Source organism: Megalops cyprinoides, chromosome 8 (genome assembly GCF_013368585.1).
Source record: "Megalops cyprinoides isolate fMegCyp1 chromosome 8, fMegCyp1.pri, whole genome shotgun sequence".
NCBI classification, from domain to species: domain Eukaryota; kingdom Metazoa; phylum Chordata; class Actinopteri; order Elopiformes; family Megalopidae; genus Megalops; species Megalops cyprinoides.
This window is the reverse complement of record NC_050590.1, coordinates 17502230-17520756: the sequence shown is the minus strand read 5'-3', so window position 1 is coordinate 17520756 and position 18527 is coordinate 17502230. Positions and strand designations below refer to the sequence as shown.

Sequence of the window (18527 nt, the reverse complement as noted above, 5' to 3'; positions counted from 1 at the left end):
AAACCTTCATGTGTGTTTGGTTTTTATCAGGTTTTTTTAATATCCAGTTGTAATCCAAATATGTATACACAATAAAGACAGTGATATTGAAACAATTTCATGAACTCAAGTAGTTTTTTAAAAATGTCTTTACAATTTCTAATTAAACTATCCACATAAATGTTTATGTGGGCAAAAACATAGCCTTTATTTTAGATGAAAAGGGAATGTTGAAAACAGAAAAATACATCTAAATTAGGATTTTAATAAGCTTGGCATGTGGTAGTTTTCTCATCATGACATTGATGCAGTTACCTGAGTCGACGTGTATAATTATTGCAATTGTAGATTTTATCAAGTTGCCAGTATTACAAACATAATTTTACGTAATATGTAAAACAGTATGCATCTTATTCTCTAGAGAGGTGGAACTGATGTACTGGACAGTACAGGATAGACACAAGATAGAAACTGGGTAAAAGTAGAATACAGGATAGAACTTGTGGTGGAACGAACTCCCTGTCCCGCTACGGACAGCTCCTTCACCCCATTCCTTCAGACGGGGCCTGAAGACTCACCTCTTCAGACTCTACCTGGACTGACCCAGCACACAATTGCTGCCCCCCCCTCCAATCAGTGCTGTATTAGTTGCCCTATAGGCTGTAATTGTACAAATCAGATAGTACTGTGTCCTCAAACAGACCTTGCTCTCAGCTGAGAACTACGGTCTCATTGTGGAACTGTACACATCCTGTCCCCGTACTGTCGCTATACTTACTGTATGCACTTTTGTAAGTCGCTTTGGATAAAAGCGTCTGCTAAATAAATAAATAAATAAATAAAAAAAAATAAACCCTGTTGTATTGTTTGAACGCAAATCCCCTAGTGTAGCAGTAAACAACTACCACCTGTCAGCTAACTATATAAATATAGTAGAACTTTACAGTTACTACAGGCTTGTCTTAAAGTTAGCTACTTGCTCATACCTAATATATAAAAATGGTTGTCAGATGTGTTTTGACTGTCAGAAGCACTATCGAACTAGAGTCCATATATATATATATTGTATTTGTCAGATGCTGTACTGACACCCGTGCGCACTTTGAACTGAATGAGTTCAAAATCCACAATGAAATCTCTGGGTGACTACCTTGGTAACAGATGTGTTAAAATGATTTTACAGGTGCTGGGGATTATTCCTATGGTATTAATTATCTGAACTTAAAATGCATTGTATGTGTAGCAAGGGGCGAGAGCAGTCACCCCACCCAGCCTCAAACCTGGGTCTACAGGGTACCAACCATAGTGCAATAAAAAAAATCTCAGAGCAGCCATAGGTTTGTGTTTTAATTCCAGTGCTCAAAAGCTTAAGGAGGGCCACCTAAACACAGGATTCGTTTTGGTGTATTAATCCCAGAAGGCTTGTTTGGTGCACTCCTTTAAATGATAGAACTTCTAGCTTTTTAACCATGAAATATTCTAGCACTTGCCAAGAACTGCCAATGGGCATGCAGAAGCTGGGTTTTTCTGAGTACATGTTCAGTAAGTCTGCCCCACTTCCTGAAATTAAGATCTGAAGAGTTTAAATGAGCAATGTCTACAGTTGTTTGTGTAACACAGTATTTGAGTGGGTTGTTATGCCTTTGTTCCCATACCTGGTACTCTTGCTCCATTAAAACAAGCCATACCACAATTCTGTGAATAATCCCTTACCTTATAAAAACATTGGGTGTGACAAATGAGCAAGATCCAAATAACTTTTCTTTGATTGGCAGGATTGGCAGTAGCTCGTAAAGTTGTCAAAAGTGATGAACAGTCATATGAATTGCAAAATTTTATCAATGACTGCTATCTTGACTGCCAGATCCGAGATGTGCGTAAAACAATTACATGGCAGGAAATGCTGATGACGGACTGAGTAACAAGTATCAATAGCAACAAGATACATCACACCAGTCTTTGACTGGTTCAGCCCTCTTAAATGTTTGTCATTTCTAATAAAAAAACAAAAAAACTATAGACAACGAGTGGTACAGTTTCAACTCCGAAACTGGGCTGCTGTAACAATGGTGGCAATTTTCCCATTGTGTGTTCATACCAAAATCGGGCACAAGCCATTTCAGGTAAGGTCTCTGGAATGTTCTAAGAGTACTGATAATTTTCTACCAAACCAGGGTAGAAAACAGCAAGTGATAATCAAAATGAGGTTATGGTCTATCTTTACTTATCTAGAAAAAAGTAATATAAAGACAGTGGGGGAACTGTGCAAAACATAATTCACCACATTAGAATGTAACTATTTTCAAATTGAACTGAAGACAGGGATCTTGCCATTTGTATTTTTGTATGTGCTTCCCCCTTAATTTTGCAGTGCTCCATCGTTACAAATCCATTGCAGACTAACTACCTTGTGTATTTCCACTTGAATGCAAACATGACTGCAACCACTTTGCAGAACTTTGCAGAACTTTGTTTTGATAGAGCCCCTATACACTCGTCTTCTAACTGGGGTCTCCCTGTTTTTGTTGCCTGTCCACAACCTTGTCATCTTGCCATCCCACTTTCACTCTGCTGCAGGACACTCCTCTTTCTCGGCCCCTGACCATCCTGGGTCTCCTGTGAGGTGCTCACAATGGTCCTCAGTTGCTAATGGCAACAAACAGACCTGGCTGACCTGGATCTCCCCACTACTTCTGCAAATAAACTCTGGGTCTGGGGAGGCCTGCCTTACTTAATGGAGCAGCCCTGGGAGAGGGGGTGTCCCAGGGAAGCTCTGAGGTAAGTGGGGCCTTCTCTCTGGTACTGATGCATCTGGACAAGGCTCCACTCAGTCAATGTTAGAGCGTATGTCGCCTGACCTGAGTCTAGGAAATGTGGTTCTCATTTATTTCATTGCAGGTTACCCAATGAGGTTAGGTCTGGATGTGGAACAAGGGGAATGTTTGCAGTAAGTTACATTAATTATCCTGTCCAGATGAAGATAGAGAGTGTAGTTTAAAAATGAGCCCACTGCTTTCAACCAGTGTGGGTTTTGTTCTATTTCACAAAGTTATGCAGCAGAGCTGGTCCAAAATTTGTTTTATCTTGTCTGCATTCTGTATCAGAATAAGAACTCGCAATATAGCACCCCTTGATGGACAACTAATTTAGGGACATCCTGTGGCTAGTTCACTCAAATATATGCAGGTAAAAGGAGATTAAAGTATGTTTTAAAGAAAATAGGTGTGTTCTGCTTGCCTGTGCTAATGATAGTTTGTTCAATGAAAGGCTTTCTTGATGCAGAAATTAGTGTATCCAGATATTTTTAGAGGACTTAAATGCTTCAGAGAAATGTAGTGTTGTCTAAGTAAATGAAAGCTGCTGAATTTAAATGGAGCACTGCCATTAGTAAATTAGCCTTAGTAAATACAGTTGCTTTCATTACATCATTACAAGTTAGAAACTTGGGTATCTTCATCATGGAAATGGATCAGAATCCAACGTAAACCAAAAGTTGACTGTATGTGTGCCCTGCTTGGCAAAGACAGCAATTTTCTGCCCTGGATTTGAATTTTGTTTAAGTCAGGACCTCTGGACTGAGATTGTGGGTTTGAACTGTTGTGTTTTACTGAGTTACACTGGGCTTTTCAAAGGGCCATCCAGTTTCATAATGTAATGTTTTAAATCCTCACCAAGGGTTTCAAGGTCATTAGAAATGTTTTACATTTGAAAAATAATGCATACATTTTTAAGCTGTATTATGTTATCTTCTGCTACCTATTAGCACAGTGATGTTTTGGTTGGTTTTGTCAGGGTTCTATAGCTCATTTAATGACAGAGAAACAATATAAGTGTTAGGGAAGTATAATATTTGACCTGGCAATTCTTGATTTACAGGTTTACATTCTATAACACATAAATCCTCTTCTAGCTGGAAGAGTGGAACATGGAAGCTTTAGTCAATTCATGTGGGAAAGTGAGAGTATATGGCCCCATGAAGGGGTGTTTTTTTTGGGACAGGGTTGGAATAATATGCACACTGTTGGAAAACTAACGCAGGAGGAAATGGAAAAAGCCCTTGTCCAAGAAACACATATTTTCATTCCATAACAACATTGTCATCTGACTGCTATGATGAAAGTTACCAATTACTACAAATACAGGATTGGGACTGTTGTCATTTATTCTTCACAATTAGTTTGTGACTCGTTGTATTGTTCAGTAAACTGTCAAACAGCATGGAACTTTCACTTGTTCTGAACAGCCAAACCCTGGGTACCTATAAAACATCAAAATCACCAGGGAGGTAATTGCCTTTTAGATGTTTAATGAAAGTCCTCTTTGTCCATCAGTGGTAGAGAAAGTCCACCTCACCTCTAATGATGTCAACACTGTTTTTATGTGGTTTCATGTTTTAACTTTTATATCACTTGATCCCATTGTAGCGTGTTACCATGTGCAGCACACAATGAAACATAATATGAAAAACAATCCAAGCTCTTCACTAATGGTATTGATTTGTCAGGGAGCTGAGGTGACAGAGACAGCATGAGTAAACATCTCTAGAGCCTGAGGCCAGTGAAAAGTGAGTCTGTGTTTCACCATGACAGACCCTGATTTGGCCTTGCTCCTGTCATGCACTCTCCAGAGCCAAGTGCCTTAACCTCTTATTGAGTGTTTTAAAGATGTAAGAAGTTCTCAGAACTCGTTAATAAAGCTTTCTTTTGATGCAGAACAAAATGCAGCCAAGATGATTTTGTCACTGCCTCTGGATAAATAAATACAGCTCTTTATTGCAGCTGGACAGGTGCGCACATTCATATTGAAGTTACCCAGCTACCCTGAAGTCAGGCAGAAAATTCTGTCTCTGATAGCACTCGGGCCAAAGACGTGTGCCAGTAAAATTCCATCTTGGCATCCGTCACTGATGGCGTTATTCTTACCTGGAGGGGTAAACAGAAGTGTGATTTCATCATTAATTACATCATCCCTTTTAGAGAGAACAGGGACCCAATCGAACGAAGTAAAGAGAGAGTCCTCGCCTTTTCAGCAACTAATTGGCAGGGCAGGTATATGTTTCATTATTTATCAGAGGACAGTGAAGCCCATCCAAGAGAGCACTTAACCGTACATTAATTATCCGTTAATTTAATGCTGTCAAAAAGGGAGTTCGCGTAAGAATGGTTGACGACTTGTGTGCCCTGTTCCATAAAATATTCCCCTAATTCTTTTTAAGCATTTTCCCAAAAACACTTTTTGTATTTGAAAGTTATGAAAGAGGAGGATAAAGAAAATGTGAAAAACATATTTTAATCTTTATTGTAATTGTATTCTTTATGCGATTTCATGATTTCGTTGCATTGAGTCACGGCTACTGCTAATAATAATGATAATAATAATAATGTGCTCAATTATTTATGTGACTCATAATTTTACGCCAAATGTATTGAGTATCAAATGATAGCAATTAAAGTAATCATAACTCCGGAGTTATAAATTACGATGTTTCTTCACAGCAGCAAGCATAGCTTGATGTCTTACGTCTTTCGACTGCGTTTTCCCCTCTACATTCTTACGTCAGAGCGCACGGAGGCTGCCAAGAGCATAACCTTATTTAAAAGGAGGTGGTCTAGTCACGGAGTCAAGGGGACGAGTTAAGAATATTTTCGTCTCCTTCAGCAGTGTCTCCTACCTATAAAAGTCGCTCTTCAGACGCTTTCAGGTCAGTCTGAAATCACAAAGTTACTTTGCAACATCAAACTCAGCTGTCGTAAAAAACGCTGCTGTTAAATAACCAGAATAACGAAAAGGGAAATAACCAGTCACCAGCACAGACAAGGAAATCCTTGACGAGCAGGGAGACGTCGAAACCACTCGAACAATCGCTGAATTCTACATTGGCTTTGGTAAGTTGTATTTTGATGTCTCCTTCCGGATGTAGCACACAGCAGAATTCTCCCTGCACATAGGTTTAAGCTGATGACTCAATGTATACTCATGATTAAGATGAAAAATAAATGAAAAGGAAAAAAGAATGAATGAAAAAATCCAGGGACACGCATATTTGTTTAAGTAATGCTCTCACATGTGTATTTAGCTGGAATGGGGTCAATGAAATTAAATCACATTGTCTCAAATTGCATTGTATAATCAAATTTCAATTTATTATTTGTGAAAATGACTGAATTTGAGTTGAAGAATAAGGTTTGATTCATTGTGCCTTCATGTATAATCTGTTGGGATACAGTTCTCATATTTCAGTAAAAGAACAAAAGTTCAAAATTTCAGATGCCAAAGATTCAAAAGACTTGTCTTTGTATATGTTTGAAATAATCAGTTATCATTGTGTTTTCTGGTAAACTTAAGTGAGACGGTTTTCAAACAATGCTTAATGTGCATTCAGTAGTCATATGTATTACAACTCTGTGTCCATAGGTCAGTACCTATACTATGAAGTATTTGATGCAGTCTAAAAATGAATGTGTTGGCTGTTGGGAATCAGCTCAGAAGTTCCCACTGTAAAATGAAAGCAATAGGTCTTTATAGATATATCTCCATATGGAGCAGAGTGAGATTTTGGGGTTTAATATGTAAGATCCTCTTGGGAGTATTTCATTTGCATGTCAGAAGACTGTCTGTGATGTGTTTAGAGGGGAAAGAGAGAAAGACAGTTACAAACTAGCACACCTCCATGTGCTCAGCCTTGCAATGAAATATTGAACATTTAATATAATGGTTAAAACTGCTACCATTGCAGATGAGTAGTAGCTGACATGCTTTCTGTTGCCACTTCCATCATTTCAGTGTTTGTGTAATGAATTTCTTTTTTATCCCATATGTTTGAGCCAAGAGAACAGTAAAGTCATGCATTTCTGTACATATTGCTTAGCAGCTTTTCCTCAGTGGTGACATTGTTCAGAGCTCTGCAGACCATGAGAGAGCTGGTGGGATGGAGTGGCAGAGGTAGACATTCTAGATGAATGGACGGATGCCATTATGCTGAGGGGTGGACCGCCTGCTGTACATGTGTGAAGACAGCGTGGCTTTGTTTGCCTTGGCACTCTGTTTGTCACTCCAATTTAAAATGCACAGCAAAGATAAGGCGGACCAGAGACACCATTCTCTATAGGACTTCTGACAGAGAGAAGAGATGGGAGGGTGTGGAGGCACTGGCAGTGGGGAACACTATGTGGTGGGCATTGTAGCTGGTGGAGCAGAAGCTGGCATAAAAGATGGTGCTCCACCCTGTCCTTTCCTTTCTGCACTTTTGTGTAGATTGATTTGGAGTCAACACTACTTGACATCTTTGTGTCAGTGACTTGTAGTGCAGGAGTAGAAAGTACCCTGTGTAGTACACACACTCATTGCTGGCAAAGCAGAAGTGAGGAGGATGATCTAGCGATCCAGATGTTCTTTCTAACAGAGCTGAGAAAATGTGCTCTGTTTTCTACCCGCCCCCCCCCCCCCCCCCCCATAATTTTCCTGTAGGTCAGCCAGGGGAGACTTAAAATCAGGTCAGTTAGAAGACAATATTAATGAGACTGAATAAATGCCATTTTATTTGTGCCTTGGAGCATGAACCCACGTGATTACTTTCTCTCCAGACAAATTATCAATCATCTTGGTGTCCACACTATTAAGAAAAATGAGTAGTTTTTAAGAATAGTCTCACAATCATGCTTACAGATAATTTACAATTCCACTGAACTTTCATAAAAGCAGCACTTAAAGCTTTGATTTTCTGTGAGATTTAATGCATTGTTTTATTCATCCTTCATCAGAAGGTTTAAAAAGTTGCAGTCAGTTGTTCTCTGTAGCCTTCCTTTATCAATTGTGATTTTAAAAAGTTATTTATTTTACATAAAAATTAAGCTATTAGTCAAGATTCATTCTAGATATGAAACTCTGTTGTGAAACCACTCTTGTAAAACAAAACATTGCTGAAGGGGGAATAATCAAAGTTGGTTACAGTGAGTGTTTCATGAATGTCACAACAGGTTGGTTCATTGCTCCATTTGAAAATGTTGCAACAGGTGAGTGAAAAAAAAAAAATATATTTCAGCAGTGTAAAAAGGACACCCAGAGAATTTAGTAATATGCAAACAGGTTTATGAAAGAGGCATGTATAGATCTGACTGGAACTGGCTGTGGGGACATACTTCAGAAAGAGAAGCATAGGTTAGAAATTTAAGCACTGGTAGCCAGTAGAGAACTGATAACTGTTGTCATTTCTTAGACCTTGTTCACAAAGAAAGCTCCCTCTAGTGGTAGTGTCTTTAAATGATGGGAGCATAAAGTAGTCCAGGATGTTGCTTCACTGTGGTCAAACGTTATCATGACTTACTCTATGTCACTTTAATCTCTAAGTAAGTAATGTGTATTGTTGAGGGCTCACACTTTACTCATAAATCCTGCCTTTTGTGAAATGGAAAAAGAGGATGAATGAAATGGAGATAGGGGTTTGCCACTTAGTGTTTGCTGCAGGCTTGTGTGTATGCTTCTGCTAGCTTAGCTGTCTGAGTGTGTATGCACCTCTGAAACTTGCTCTGTGGGCCGAAGGGCTTACAGAATATGTTTTCGTCCAGACTGTGTGTACAGCTAACCAGGGGAGCGCACGCAGGGACCCCATTGTATTCTGCAAAGGAGTGAAATACAGACACCCAGTGACACAGCGTGAGATGAACACTGCCATGCCCTGGCTCACCGCCCTTCCTCTGCTGGTCCTGGCTGCCCATCATGGGGCTGCCTTATTTCTGCCCGACTCCCCGGAGCTGCGGAAGCTGCTGAGCCGGTACCAGGATGAGGTGGATCAGAACTCCACAGGCAGCGCAGGATCTGGCAGGGTCCGACGAGCCATCCAGTGGTCCGATCGGGAAGAGATCCTTCAGCTGCACAACAAACTGAGGGGCGGGGTTTATCCCCCTGCTTCCAACATGGAGTACATGGTGAGGGGGGGGGGGGGGGGGGGGGGGGGCTGAGGGGGTTCAGGAGGAAACACCAACTGGCTCTCTGTGGTGAAAGAGGGATGGGGAGAGGTTGAGTTATGGTTCTGTTGTACCCAAAACTTATTACAGCATTTGGAAATAGACAGCATGAGTGAGATGTTGCCAGTGTTGTGAAACTGGATTTTATTAGGGAAATAATTACAATTGCTGTCAATGTCCTGCTTATAATGGCAGATTATAGAGGAGTCTCAAGGTACCGTGCTCAGTGAAGGAGAGGACAGAGCTGGGTTAGTGCAGGAGTGAAGGACAGAATGGGGTCAGTGGAGGAGCGAGGTTAACAGACTGCTGCAGTGAACAGACATGGGTTTCAGATGAGGGTAAGTAGCCTGCCAGCACCTGAGCAAAGAGAAGAGAGACCACAAAGACCCTGGAAAAGTACTGAGGGGAGCAAGGACACTACACTTCCAGAACCTGTCCAGGGCTGAGTGAGTGGATATGACAGGGTTGAAGCATTATGCACTTCTTCTACAGTGTTTTTTTCCCACAGGTAGTAAATACAAGTGATTTGATCTGCAGATCAGCTGTATATTTCTAGTGGAGCAAAGCCAGACTCCCCTTCATTTTCTTGGCTGCCAATAACATTTTACTTCTGTCTTAAGCCTCTTTTTGCTGGTCTTTGCGTGGGTCTCTACAATGGTATAAAGCTGTTCCAACTGTGGGGTGCTGAAGAGGCAGGACACTTGGTTTGAGAAAAAAAAAAACATTGTGTTCAGGCTGTCTGGTCCCAGAGACAGCATGCTGTGGATGGTCACTGCACTGAAGAAGTGTATTTTACAGGTGTCTGTCCCTTGTGTTCAGGTATGGGATGAAGACCTTGAGCAATCAGCCACAAGCTGGGCAGAAGAATGCCTGTGGGAGCATGGGCCCCAAGATCTGCTGATGTCTATTGGTCAGAACCTGGCTGTGCACTGGGGCAGGTGAGACAACACTCTGCACTTGTTCTGTGCGCACTCACAGCATACACCCTGCTCTGCATTCACAGTGAGGAAGATGAGAGAACTGTGCTTCAGTGCTGAGTGTTGTAGTTTGACACAGTGCCCCTTTGTGCCTGGCAGCAAGCCTTCCCAGAGCAGGTGCTATTCCAGGAATCTGCATCCTTTCCAAGAGATCTTCTTTCTTCCAATGCCAGTGGCAAGCCCTGGTTTTTCCTTTTTTTGTTTTATAAATTCAGTGCTTTTTGACACCTTAAAAAGAAATGTTTGAAATAAAGGTGCATGATCAATACATCAGGCCAGCATGCTGTGTTTACCTTTGCATTGCTGGCGAGAATCTCAAAACAACCCACACGTCTGTGTGTATGTTTTTGTGTTCAATTAATCAGCAAAAATAAATGAGCGTGTCGAGAGCAAGAGTGTAGGAGCTGTCAGCTCTTTCAAACATTTCCCATGTGCCCTTAAGTGTATGTGGACTACAGAATTCCTTGAGGATGACAGTGTTCATTCCTGCAGGTACCGCTCCCCAGCCTACCATGTCCAGGCCTGGTACGATGAGGTGAAGGACTACACGTATCCATACCCTCATGAGTGTAACCCCTGGTGTCCGGAACACTGCTCTGGGCCGATGTGTACTCATTACACCCAGGTAAGACTTCCTTGCCAAACTAGAGGAATAAGGAGGCCCTCGAACAGTGATCAGTATGATCCAAAAACTCTTACTAACTGTTCAGTAGAGGCACTTGGATGGAAAGAGACTCACAGTGGTTGAAGATTGTTCACAGATGAACTGCTAGAAAAAAAAAAATCTTGACTCATAAAATGTGTGTCTTCATAAATTATCTGGGTGATCTGGCAACCTTTCATTATTTTGAAAAAGGAACAGGCTCTCTCCCTTAACCTGTCAGATCTACTGTGGGTCACACCACACATCACATTATCCTATCCTCCCTCTCCTGTACTCCAGCCAGTATGGGATACAGTCATGTGTTTCTGCTTTAGTTTCAGTATTTAATATGAAGCACCTGTGACCTGCATTCATGGCACTACAGACCTTTTAGGGCCTGTTCAAAAACAACATATGAGATGCTGCCCTTTCAATCAGCGTTATTTTTCAGTGCTCAAAGAAAAACATGCTGACAGCTGAACCTCGCTGGTTTATACAGAAAACTATAAACACAAAGTTGCAGTTCAAATAAAGGCTTTGAGGGAATTTAACAGCTTTCAGTATGGACAAGAAGGAGCCCCAGAACACACAAAGGAAAAAAGCATTAATAATAATACCAAAGCAACTGACCTCCTCTGCCCTTAGACATTACGTTTTATAAAATCTCTGTGCACTCTGTGCCTATTTCTTCTGTGTCCATTGGTAGAACCAGGTCATCACCATCTGGAAACCGTTTCCAGGTTTGTTGCTCATTTTTGAGTTTGACCTGGATTCCTCTGTAGTTGACCAAAAACAGGGAACAAAGCCAAACCCACATGCATTCCCCTCATTTCCTTCTCTCATATCCACAGAATGGGAGTGTGGTGGGGCTCAGTTTTAGGCCAGATAGTCTTCCAGTGTTCAACATTTCCCTTATGACTTTTAGGGATCAAATTGAGTTGGAAGAGCACCTCTTCCATCATTAATGGAAACATATGAGCAGTTGTGCCTCTGCTGAGTCACTGTCAGAGTCAGTACTGCCTGGAACCTCACTTTGGGGCAGCATGGGGGGAGGAAGGTGACTCCAATAGAGGTATTCCTTCTGTCGTCTTTTTGGGATTCAGCTGATAATTTATGGAAGAATGGAAGGCATAAGGATCATAAGTGTCGGTATTACTCTTTCATGCATTACCAGCTAAAATGATAGCATTACACTATATGCAGCATTGTAGTGAATATCTTCCCATGTAACCAGGGTAATGAATCTCTCAACCTCTCAGAAATAAAATACTTCAAAGGAAATAAATTACAGTCAGACATGAGGTCTAGGGGTGGTCAATATAAAATCCACACTTGCATATATCCCATACAAAAGTGACAAATTCCATTAAAAATGAAGAGAAATTGTGTGTGTTAAATACACAATTTGGAAGTGTCATGAAGTTACACTTTGACATTCGAAGGCATGTTACCGTTTTTGTTGTAAGATTTTAATGAATGTCACTTGGGCTCATGAGTTGATTTTGCCTTTTGATCAGAACAATCTGTCTGCTCTACTGCTCTACCGCATACTGTATGTTCTTTTTTTGCTCTACTATGCTCTTCTATGTCACCTGTAAGTCCTAAAATATGATAGTGTGATATTCTGTCTAGATTTCCCACCCCTTATGAGCTTTGCATCTCAGCAGGACTGCTAGTGCTGGTGCTGGCTTGTGTGAAAGGTCAGCTTCCGCACTGATCCCCAATGGCCTCATCAATCAGCCTCCACAGCTAAACCACAGTAGCTGCTTCCTGTAGCAAGAGGGGAGGCACTCTGGAGGGAGTAAAGGGATGGAAAGAGTGAGAGATGGAAAGGTTTATATAAGCTGTGAGGCAGAGCACTTTCAGACCTTTATCTCTGCTTTAACAGATATCACTGATATCTTGTAGATCATCATCTCTGATTTTGCTGCTGTATTAGAATTAGGCTTGGCATGGAAGTTCATCCAAAAGGCCCAGTATTAAAGTTTTAAAAAAGGTATATTTTGATTATGCAGGGAATAAAGATCCTTGTTGTAGTTAGTCTGAATGACCACCAATTGTGAATTGTGTTGAGAATCTACCTTCTTGTCCTGTACTGATCTCAGACTAGTACTCAGCATCCACTTTAACCCCATCATTTCTGCTTGTTTCCAGCTGGTCTGGGCCACCAGTAACAGAGTCGGGTGTGCAGTGCATGTGTGTCCCAAAATGGATGTCTGGGGCGAAATCTGGGAGAATGCTGTCTACTTGGTCTGCAATTATTCACCAAAGTAAGACAGACATGTCACATTTTCTTCCACCCTACTTTTGTTGCTCTCCTTTGTACTCACATGTACAGTTGCATATGTGCACATGTGTTTTTTTTTTTCGTTTCCTACAATGAGTAAGGACAGTTTTTGTACCAGGAAAGATTTTAGTTTGAAGTATCTGTTTATGAAGTCACCCTGCAATGACACATTGAAGTCACAAACCCCAGTGGAAAGGAAAATTGAGAAATAATCAGGACACAGAAAGAAAAACATGGAATGACAAAGCTATTCTGACCCAGACAGTTGTAATGAATTAATAGCAGGGTTATGGGGAATATTCTTAACTGCTGAACTTCAGATCCTTAACAGCCTTGGACAGAGGGTAAAGGACATATATGTTCTTGGCATGTAGGACAATATGTTCACTCAGGCCTGAACATTGTATAGGTAATACGTAAACCCCTGTGTTCCTCATCAGAGGGAACTGGATTGGAGAGGCCCCCTACCAGCATGGTCGTCCTTGTTCCCAGTGTCCACCGAGTTATGGAGGGGGTTGTCGGGAAAACCTCTGCTACAATGGTGAGCACTCTGATGTGGTTTTGATGTTAATTAAGCTACTGAATGATTTGCAAAAGGGAACGGACTGCTGAAGTGAGAACTCAGTGAATACCTCCCCTTCCTCCCTACAGAAGAAACTCAGGAGCCTCAGCACCCTGAGACAGAGGACATGAATGAGGTGGAGAAGCCCCAGGTGCCCACCCAGCCCCGCACAACAACCACCAAACCTCCCCCCAAGCCTAAAGGAAAGCCCAAATCCGAGAAACCCTCTGGGCCCAAACCTGATGTGGACAAGCCTGCTGGCAGACCTTTCCTTGGTGAGTGGCACTGGGGATGTTCAGGATCTTTCTGCATCCAACCACTCAATATACTGAGAAGATGACCAACTACTAGTATGTTGCCTTGTTGATCATTTGAGATATTTACATAATTGTATCACTGATATTCATTTTATATTGACTTCATTTTGTAATAATTTATATTCTTATATATTTATATTTTTCTCTCTTATAGCTCAGAACATTAAGTGTGAAACCAAAATGCGTGACAAGTGTAAAGGAACAACTTGCAACAGGTCAACCAGTCTATTTTTAACTTTCAATTTGTTTGACCTTTATTTGGGAGTTTTTATTGCCGGCTCAAGGTCAGTTTGTTTTCTCTCCATAGATACAACTGTCCTGCTAATTGCCTGGACAAAAAGGGCAAAGTGTGGGGAACTCTCTTTTATGATGTGGTGAGTATGTCATATCCAGATCTAGCATCTCAGAGCTGTTTTTAACAATGTGACAATGTGTTGAGGAAAGAATGAGTGTGCTGTGTTTTTCTCTGAGGGTGCCTGGTTCTTTTCTTTCAGCAATCAAGTATCTGCCGTGCTGCAATGCATTATGGGGTGATTGACAACAGTGGTGGCCTGGTAGACATCACAAGGAAGGACAAGATCCCATTTTTCGTCAAGGCAACCAAGAATGGAATTGAATCATTTAGGTAGACTTTTTTGTACTATATGCTTTGACTGGGCTTACTAATGATCTTTGTAAAACTATATCAAAACTGGATGAAAGCATAAAGTTAATGGAAAAGCATAAAGAATGGGAAATTAACAGGGGTATAAGCAAAATAAGGCTAAATCACTCCATGGACACAGAGCCCAGAGGGTATCTGTTCAGAGTGCAATCACATACAAGCACAGTGTACCCACTTGATGGAAACAATAAACACCCTATAAACGATTAAACATGAGCAGTTATAGTCTGCCGAGGCCACAAAGCCCATTTTAGTTATCCAATCAAATAACTTTTTGACATCATATATACCCTATGTAAGAAGAAACCTTGAGGTAGGCTATTGGAACATAAACCAAAACAATGCAGTGTCATGATCCTGATGTTGCCCTTTAATATCTTGATGTTCCCCGTCTGATGTAAAGGGGTCAGATAGCATGCAAGTCTAATTACGAAATCAGGGAACAGGTACACTGGTCATGTCACCTCAGGACATGTCTTAAGTCTTAAGTCTTTCACTGTCACACTACATAAATGTATAAATAAAATAATGTAATAACATAAATGTCCTGTTTCTCTTCACAGTAAATACAAACCTGGCAATGCCTTTGTTGTTGCAAAAGTGGAAAGTAAGAAAATTTCTTATAATCTTATCTAATCTAATAGCAGTAAAATATATTCACAAAAGAAGAATCTGTATAGCATTAAAAACATTTACAGTTGAACCATTTCTGCTGAATGGTGCATAACATTGTCTTTTTCTTATATCAACAGAACAATCAGTGGACTGCTATGCCACTGTGGCTGAGATTTGCCCCTTTAAGGAGCCAGGCATCAATTGCCCAAGGTACCTGAGTTCACATCCTGTCTGTTCAAGTACTTGGTAATGATTCCAGCAAATGGAAATTAAAGGATTTACTTTGCAGCTGCAAACTCGTCAAATAAAAAAAAAAGTAGTTATGGGACCAGTGTTGCACAACCACAAAAAATGAAGTAAAAAATGCCTCAAAAATTCTTTTACCCATGGGGCATTGAACAGTTTCAGGCAAGATGAGCTATATGACCACTGGCATACTTAGGGACCCCTTAAAACAATGGAAGCTTGCTGAGTATAAGCTGAACAAGCTTTAAACACAGCTATGAGCAAATGGAACTGGCTGCACTCCCATTTCAAAATGTAGCATTTCCGTATCTCTACAGTCCATTTGACCATGCTCTCTGCATTTATCCAAAGAGTGCTCTGCCCCGACAACTGCAAGGATGAGCCATCCCACTGGGCTCCAGTCGTGGGGAGCAACATCTACTCAGATGTAAGTATCAGCTCCATACTGAACACCCTCACAGTGAGAGAGGTCTGAGTGGGTAGCGTGGCAAGGATTCATGGCAGAAAACAACCAACTGCTGTTCTGCATTTAAGAGACTGTGGCGTGAGGTGACCACAAGTAGCCACTGAACAAAAGTGTGAACAAGGATGGATGGAGGTAAAGGCAGGCTCATGGCCCCTGGTATTAACTTGCTTATGGTTTGTGGAGACCACAGCTGTTCTGTGTGTCAGGAGTGGCTGGACTGAGTCATAACTGGCACAGAGCTGACGTGCTTGTGGCTGAAGCCTCTGTCATGTGGCAGCCTGGTTCCTCAGACAACAGTGCACAGCTAATTGCCACATGGTGTCAGCTTCAGTCAGCACAACTTCTCCCTCACCCCGATCAAGGTGTAGTTCTGTCAACTGTCCACTTTCTACTCAAAACATTTGATTGTAGGATTAGCACGCTGATCCTGGATTAGGTTTTTGGGGCAGAAAGTATCCAGAGATGAAAGGAGAAAAAAGTTGTCATCTGAATGATTGTAAAGAGGGTTTTGTTCCTTCAGACGAACTACACTGGAAACTCTCTGAGCTCTTCTCCACCTGGCTGCACATCAGAGCGCTGCCAGGAGGCCTTATATAGGACCTAATTTCAATCCATGTTCAAGAGTTCATGAGGGACAGATCTCAGCCTTCATACACTTCCTTGACAAGCAGTAAAGAAGCATGAGAATATATAGGAAATACTGATGTAATACAAGCTGCTCAGGGTTCACCAGACACTGAAGGGTTGTACAGAGTGAGGTAGGGCAGAGTCATTTTGAATAGGTGTCAGCAGGGCTGGAGCAAGGATCCACTATGAGAATCCATCTATGTCCATTTAAAAAAGTTCATCTTGTGAAAAGATTTGTTTGTTCCATCAGGTCTTATACAGATTCTTGGTTTGGACTTACAGCAGGAATTCAGATAAACAATACCAGTTCTCCTTGGTTGAAGTAACGTGTTGAAGGAATGTGTATTGAGATGTGTATTCAGTACAGAGGGCTGCTCTCCTTTTAGGTATAGGGAGGAGATTTTGTAAACATTTAATGGTTTCAAATTATTGTGTGTATGTGTGTTGGTGTGCATATTTGTTTGTTTCTATTCAAATGCGAGTTGGAATGATTGTAAACATTTTGACTGAGGTGAGCTCTGATGTGAATTCTGAGGTAAGCGAATGAGTACAGGACAGAAGTGTGTTGAACATGGCTCTCCTGCCCCCCCCCCCCCTTTTTTTTTAAGAGCTCCAGTATCTGCCGAGCAGCCATCCACGCAGGGGTGATCAAAGCCAGCGGGGGCTATGTGGATGTCATGCCCCTGGATAAAAAGAAGAACTATGTGGGAACTCTGAAGAATGGAATCCAGTCTGAGAGGTAACCCACTCCCCCCTCTTCTACGTACATTTACAGCTGCACTGTGGTGACTGGTCCATGCAGTACATAACAGGCACTGTGTCTCTGTGAAAAATGGTAGCTTCAGTATGGAGAAAATCAGCTCAAGTAGAATGAAATTAAATGCAAGGTCCCTGCTGAATTAAAACCCAGTCTTTTAGCATGATAATTCCAACAACAAAAGATTCACAGATAATGCTCTGCAAAGAGAAGTCACTGACAAGAGAACTTCTCAAAAATTTGACTTGTAGAGACAGAGACTTAAGCTCAAAATGAGGATCCAGCCACTCATAGGCCACCCATAGGCAAACTCTTATTAACAAAGACATAACTACCATTTATCCAGTTTCTTGAGGAGGGAAGCTGAATCAGAGGGTGACTCACTGGTTCCTGGTTGCATGTGATTATGTATATTTGATGCCAATAGGCTGCCTCATTTGAACATTTCTGAATATGGCAAAGCTTCACGGACAATTTAATAATGAATTAATTGCAAGCAACCAAGCCAAGTATAATATTCACTAGTGGTTGCTGGAAAGAACTCTGGGATTCTAGATACATAGCGTGTGACCCAATTATTGTTAGTTTTTTATTTTATTTTTATTTTTGGCTTTTTGAAAAAACATAGTCATTATCTGAGCATGGGGAAGAAACGTAAAAATGGAATTAAGCCAGTATTTATTTTAAAACTTATTTTGTTCTGTGTACTTGGATATTAGTAATTTTGCCTTCTCAAATGTAGAAATGATGATCTTTTGTTATGACTGATTCATTATCTACAGTAAATGGCATGTGATTGGATTAAATTCCATAAATGTTCAGGAAAAAAATATGTAAATGTGTACAGCCATAAGTGGGATGAACCACATCCTGATCTTCTGCCAACTTTTTACAGTAAGAACAATCTGGAGGGATGCTCATTCCGTGTCTTCGCTGTGAAGGAGTGAGATGGCCAGTGACCCAGGGATGCATGACGTCTGCTACTAAAAGACAGGAGGTGCCAACAGGTTGGCACCATGGCAACCTATCGGATCTGATTCCCCCACCCTCAGTTGCAATTTTTAGTTTCATTTCATGAGTAGGAAATGTGAAATGGTATCTAGTATCAATGACGTTTAAGCAGCAGTGCTGGTTATATTCGTCTTAAAATTTAATACATTTGTTTATTGTTTTTTATTACACGGGAATGTACTGTATATTGCTCTCACTTGTGTTTAATCATTTTGTACAGATTTAAATTGGTATATTTTTACTGGTTGATGTTGATGCTTTTCTAATGTATTTGAAACTGTTTTCTGCTTTAGTCCTTTGATGATTGAAGCTTTTAAATTGTTTTTTTTTTTTATGTGAGTACAGACAGACCATGTATTGGAAATCTGAGTATGTCTGCCCTACTCCTTATGTTGAAGGAATGAAATGGAAGT

The 18527-nt window shown here is 40.9% G+C and overlaps 1 protein-coding gene across 1 annotated transcript; it reads left to right on the top strand.

The window, feature by feature from the left end:
• The first annotated feature begins 5621 nt into the window (after positions 1-5621).
• crispld2 (cysteine-rich secretory protein LCCL domain containing 2) lies at positions 5622-18282 on the top strand. The gene is made up of 15 exons (XM_036535273.1): positions 5622-5864; positions 8544-8903; positions 9762-9880; positions 10412-10544; positions 12717-12832; positions 13290-13390; positions 13501-13686; positions 13883-13943; positions 14036-14102; positions 14223-14353; positions 14956-14999; positions 15145-15217; positions 15605-15680; positions 16955-17085; positions 17999-18282. The coding sequence occupies exons 2-15, from the start codon at positions 8637-8639 to the stop codon at positions 18048-18050; spliced, it is 1557 nt and encodes a 518-aa protein (XP_036391166.1). The 5' UTR covers positions 5622-5864; positions 8544-8636; the 3' UTR covers positions 18051-18282.
• The last annotated feature ends 245 nt before the right edge of the window (positions 18283-18527 follow it).

Excerpts from the sequence above, each read along its gene's own strand:
- crispld2 (XM_036535273.1), top strand. The coding sequence starts at position 8,637 with ATGAACACTGCCATGCCCTGGCTCACCGCCCTTCCTCTGCTGGTCCTG. Across the intron at positions 12,833-13,289 it reads GTCTGCAATTATTCACCAAA|AGGGAACTGGATTGGAGAGG; the intron begins GTAAGACAGACA and ends GTTCCTCATCAG. Across the intron at positions 15,218-15,604 it reads CCAGGCATCAATTGCCCAAG|AGTGCTCTGCCCCGACAACT; the intron begins GTACCTGAGTTC and ends ATTTATCCAAAG.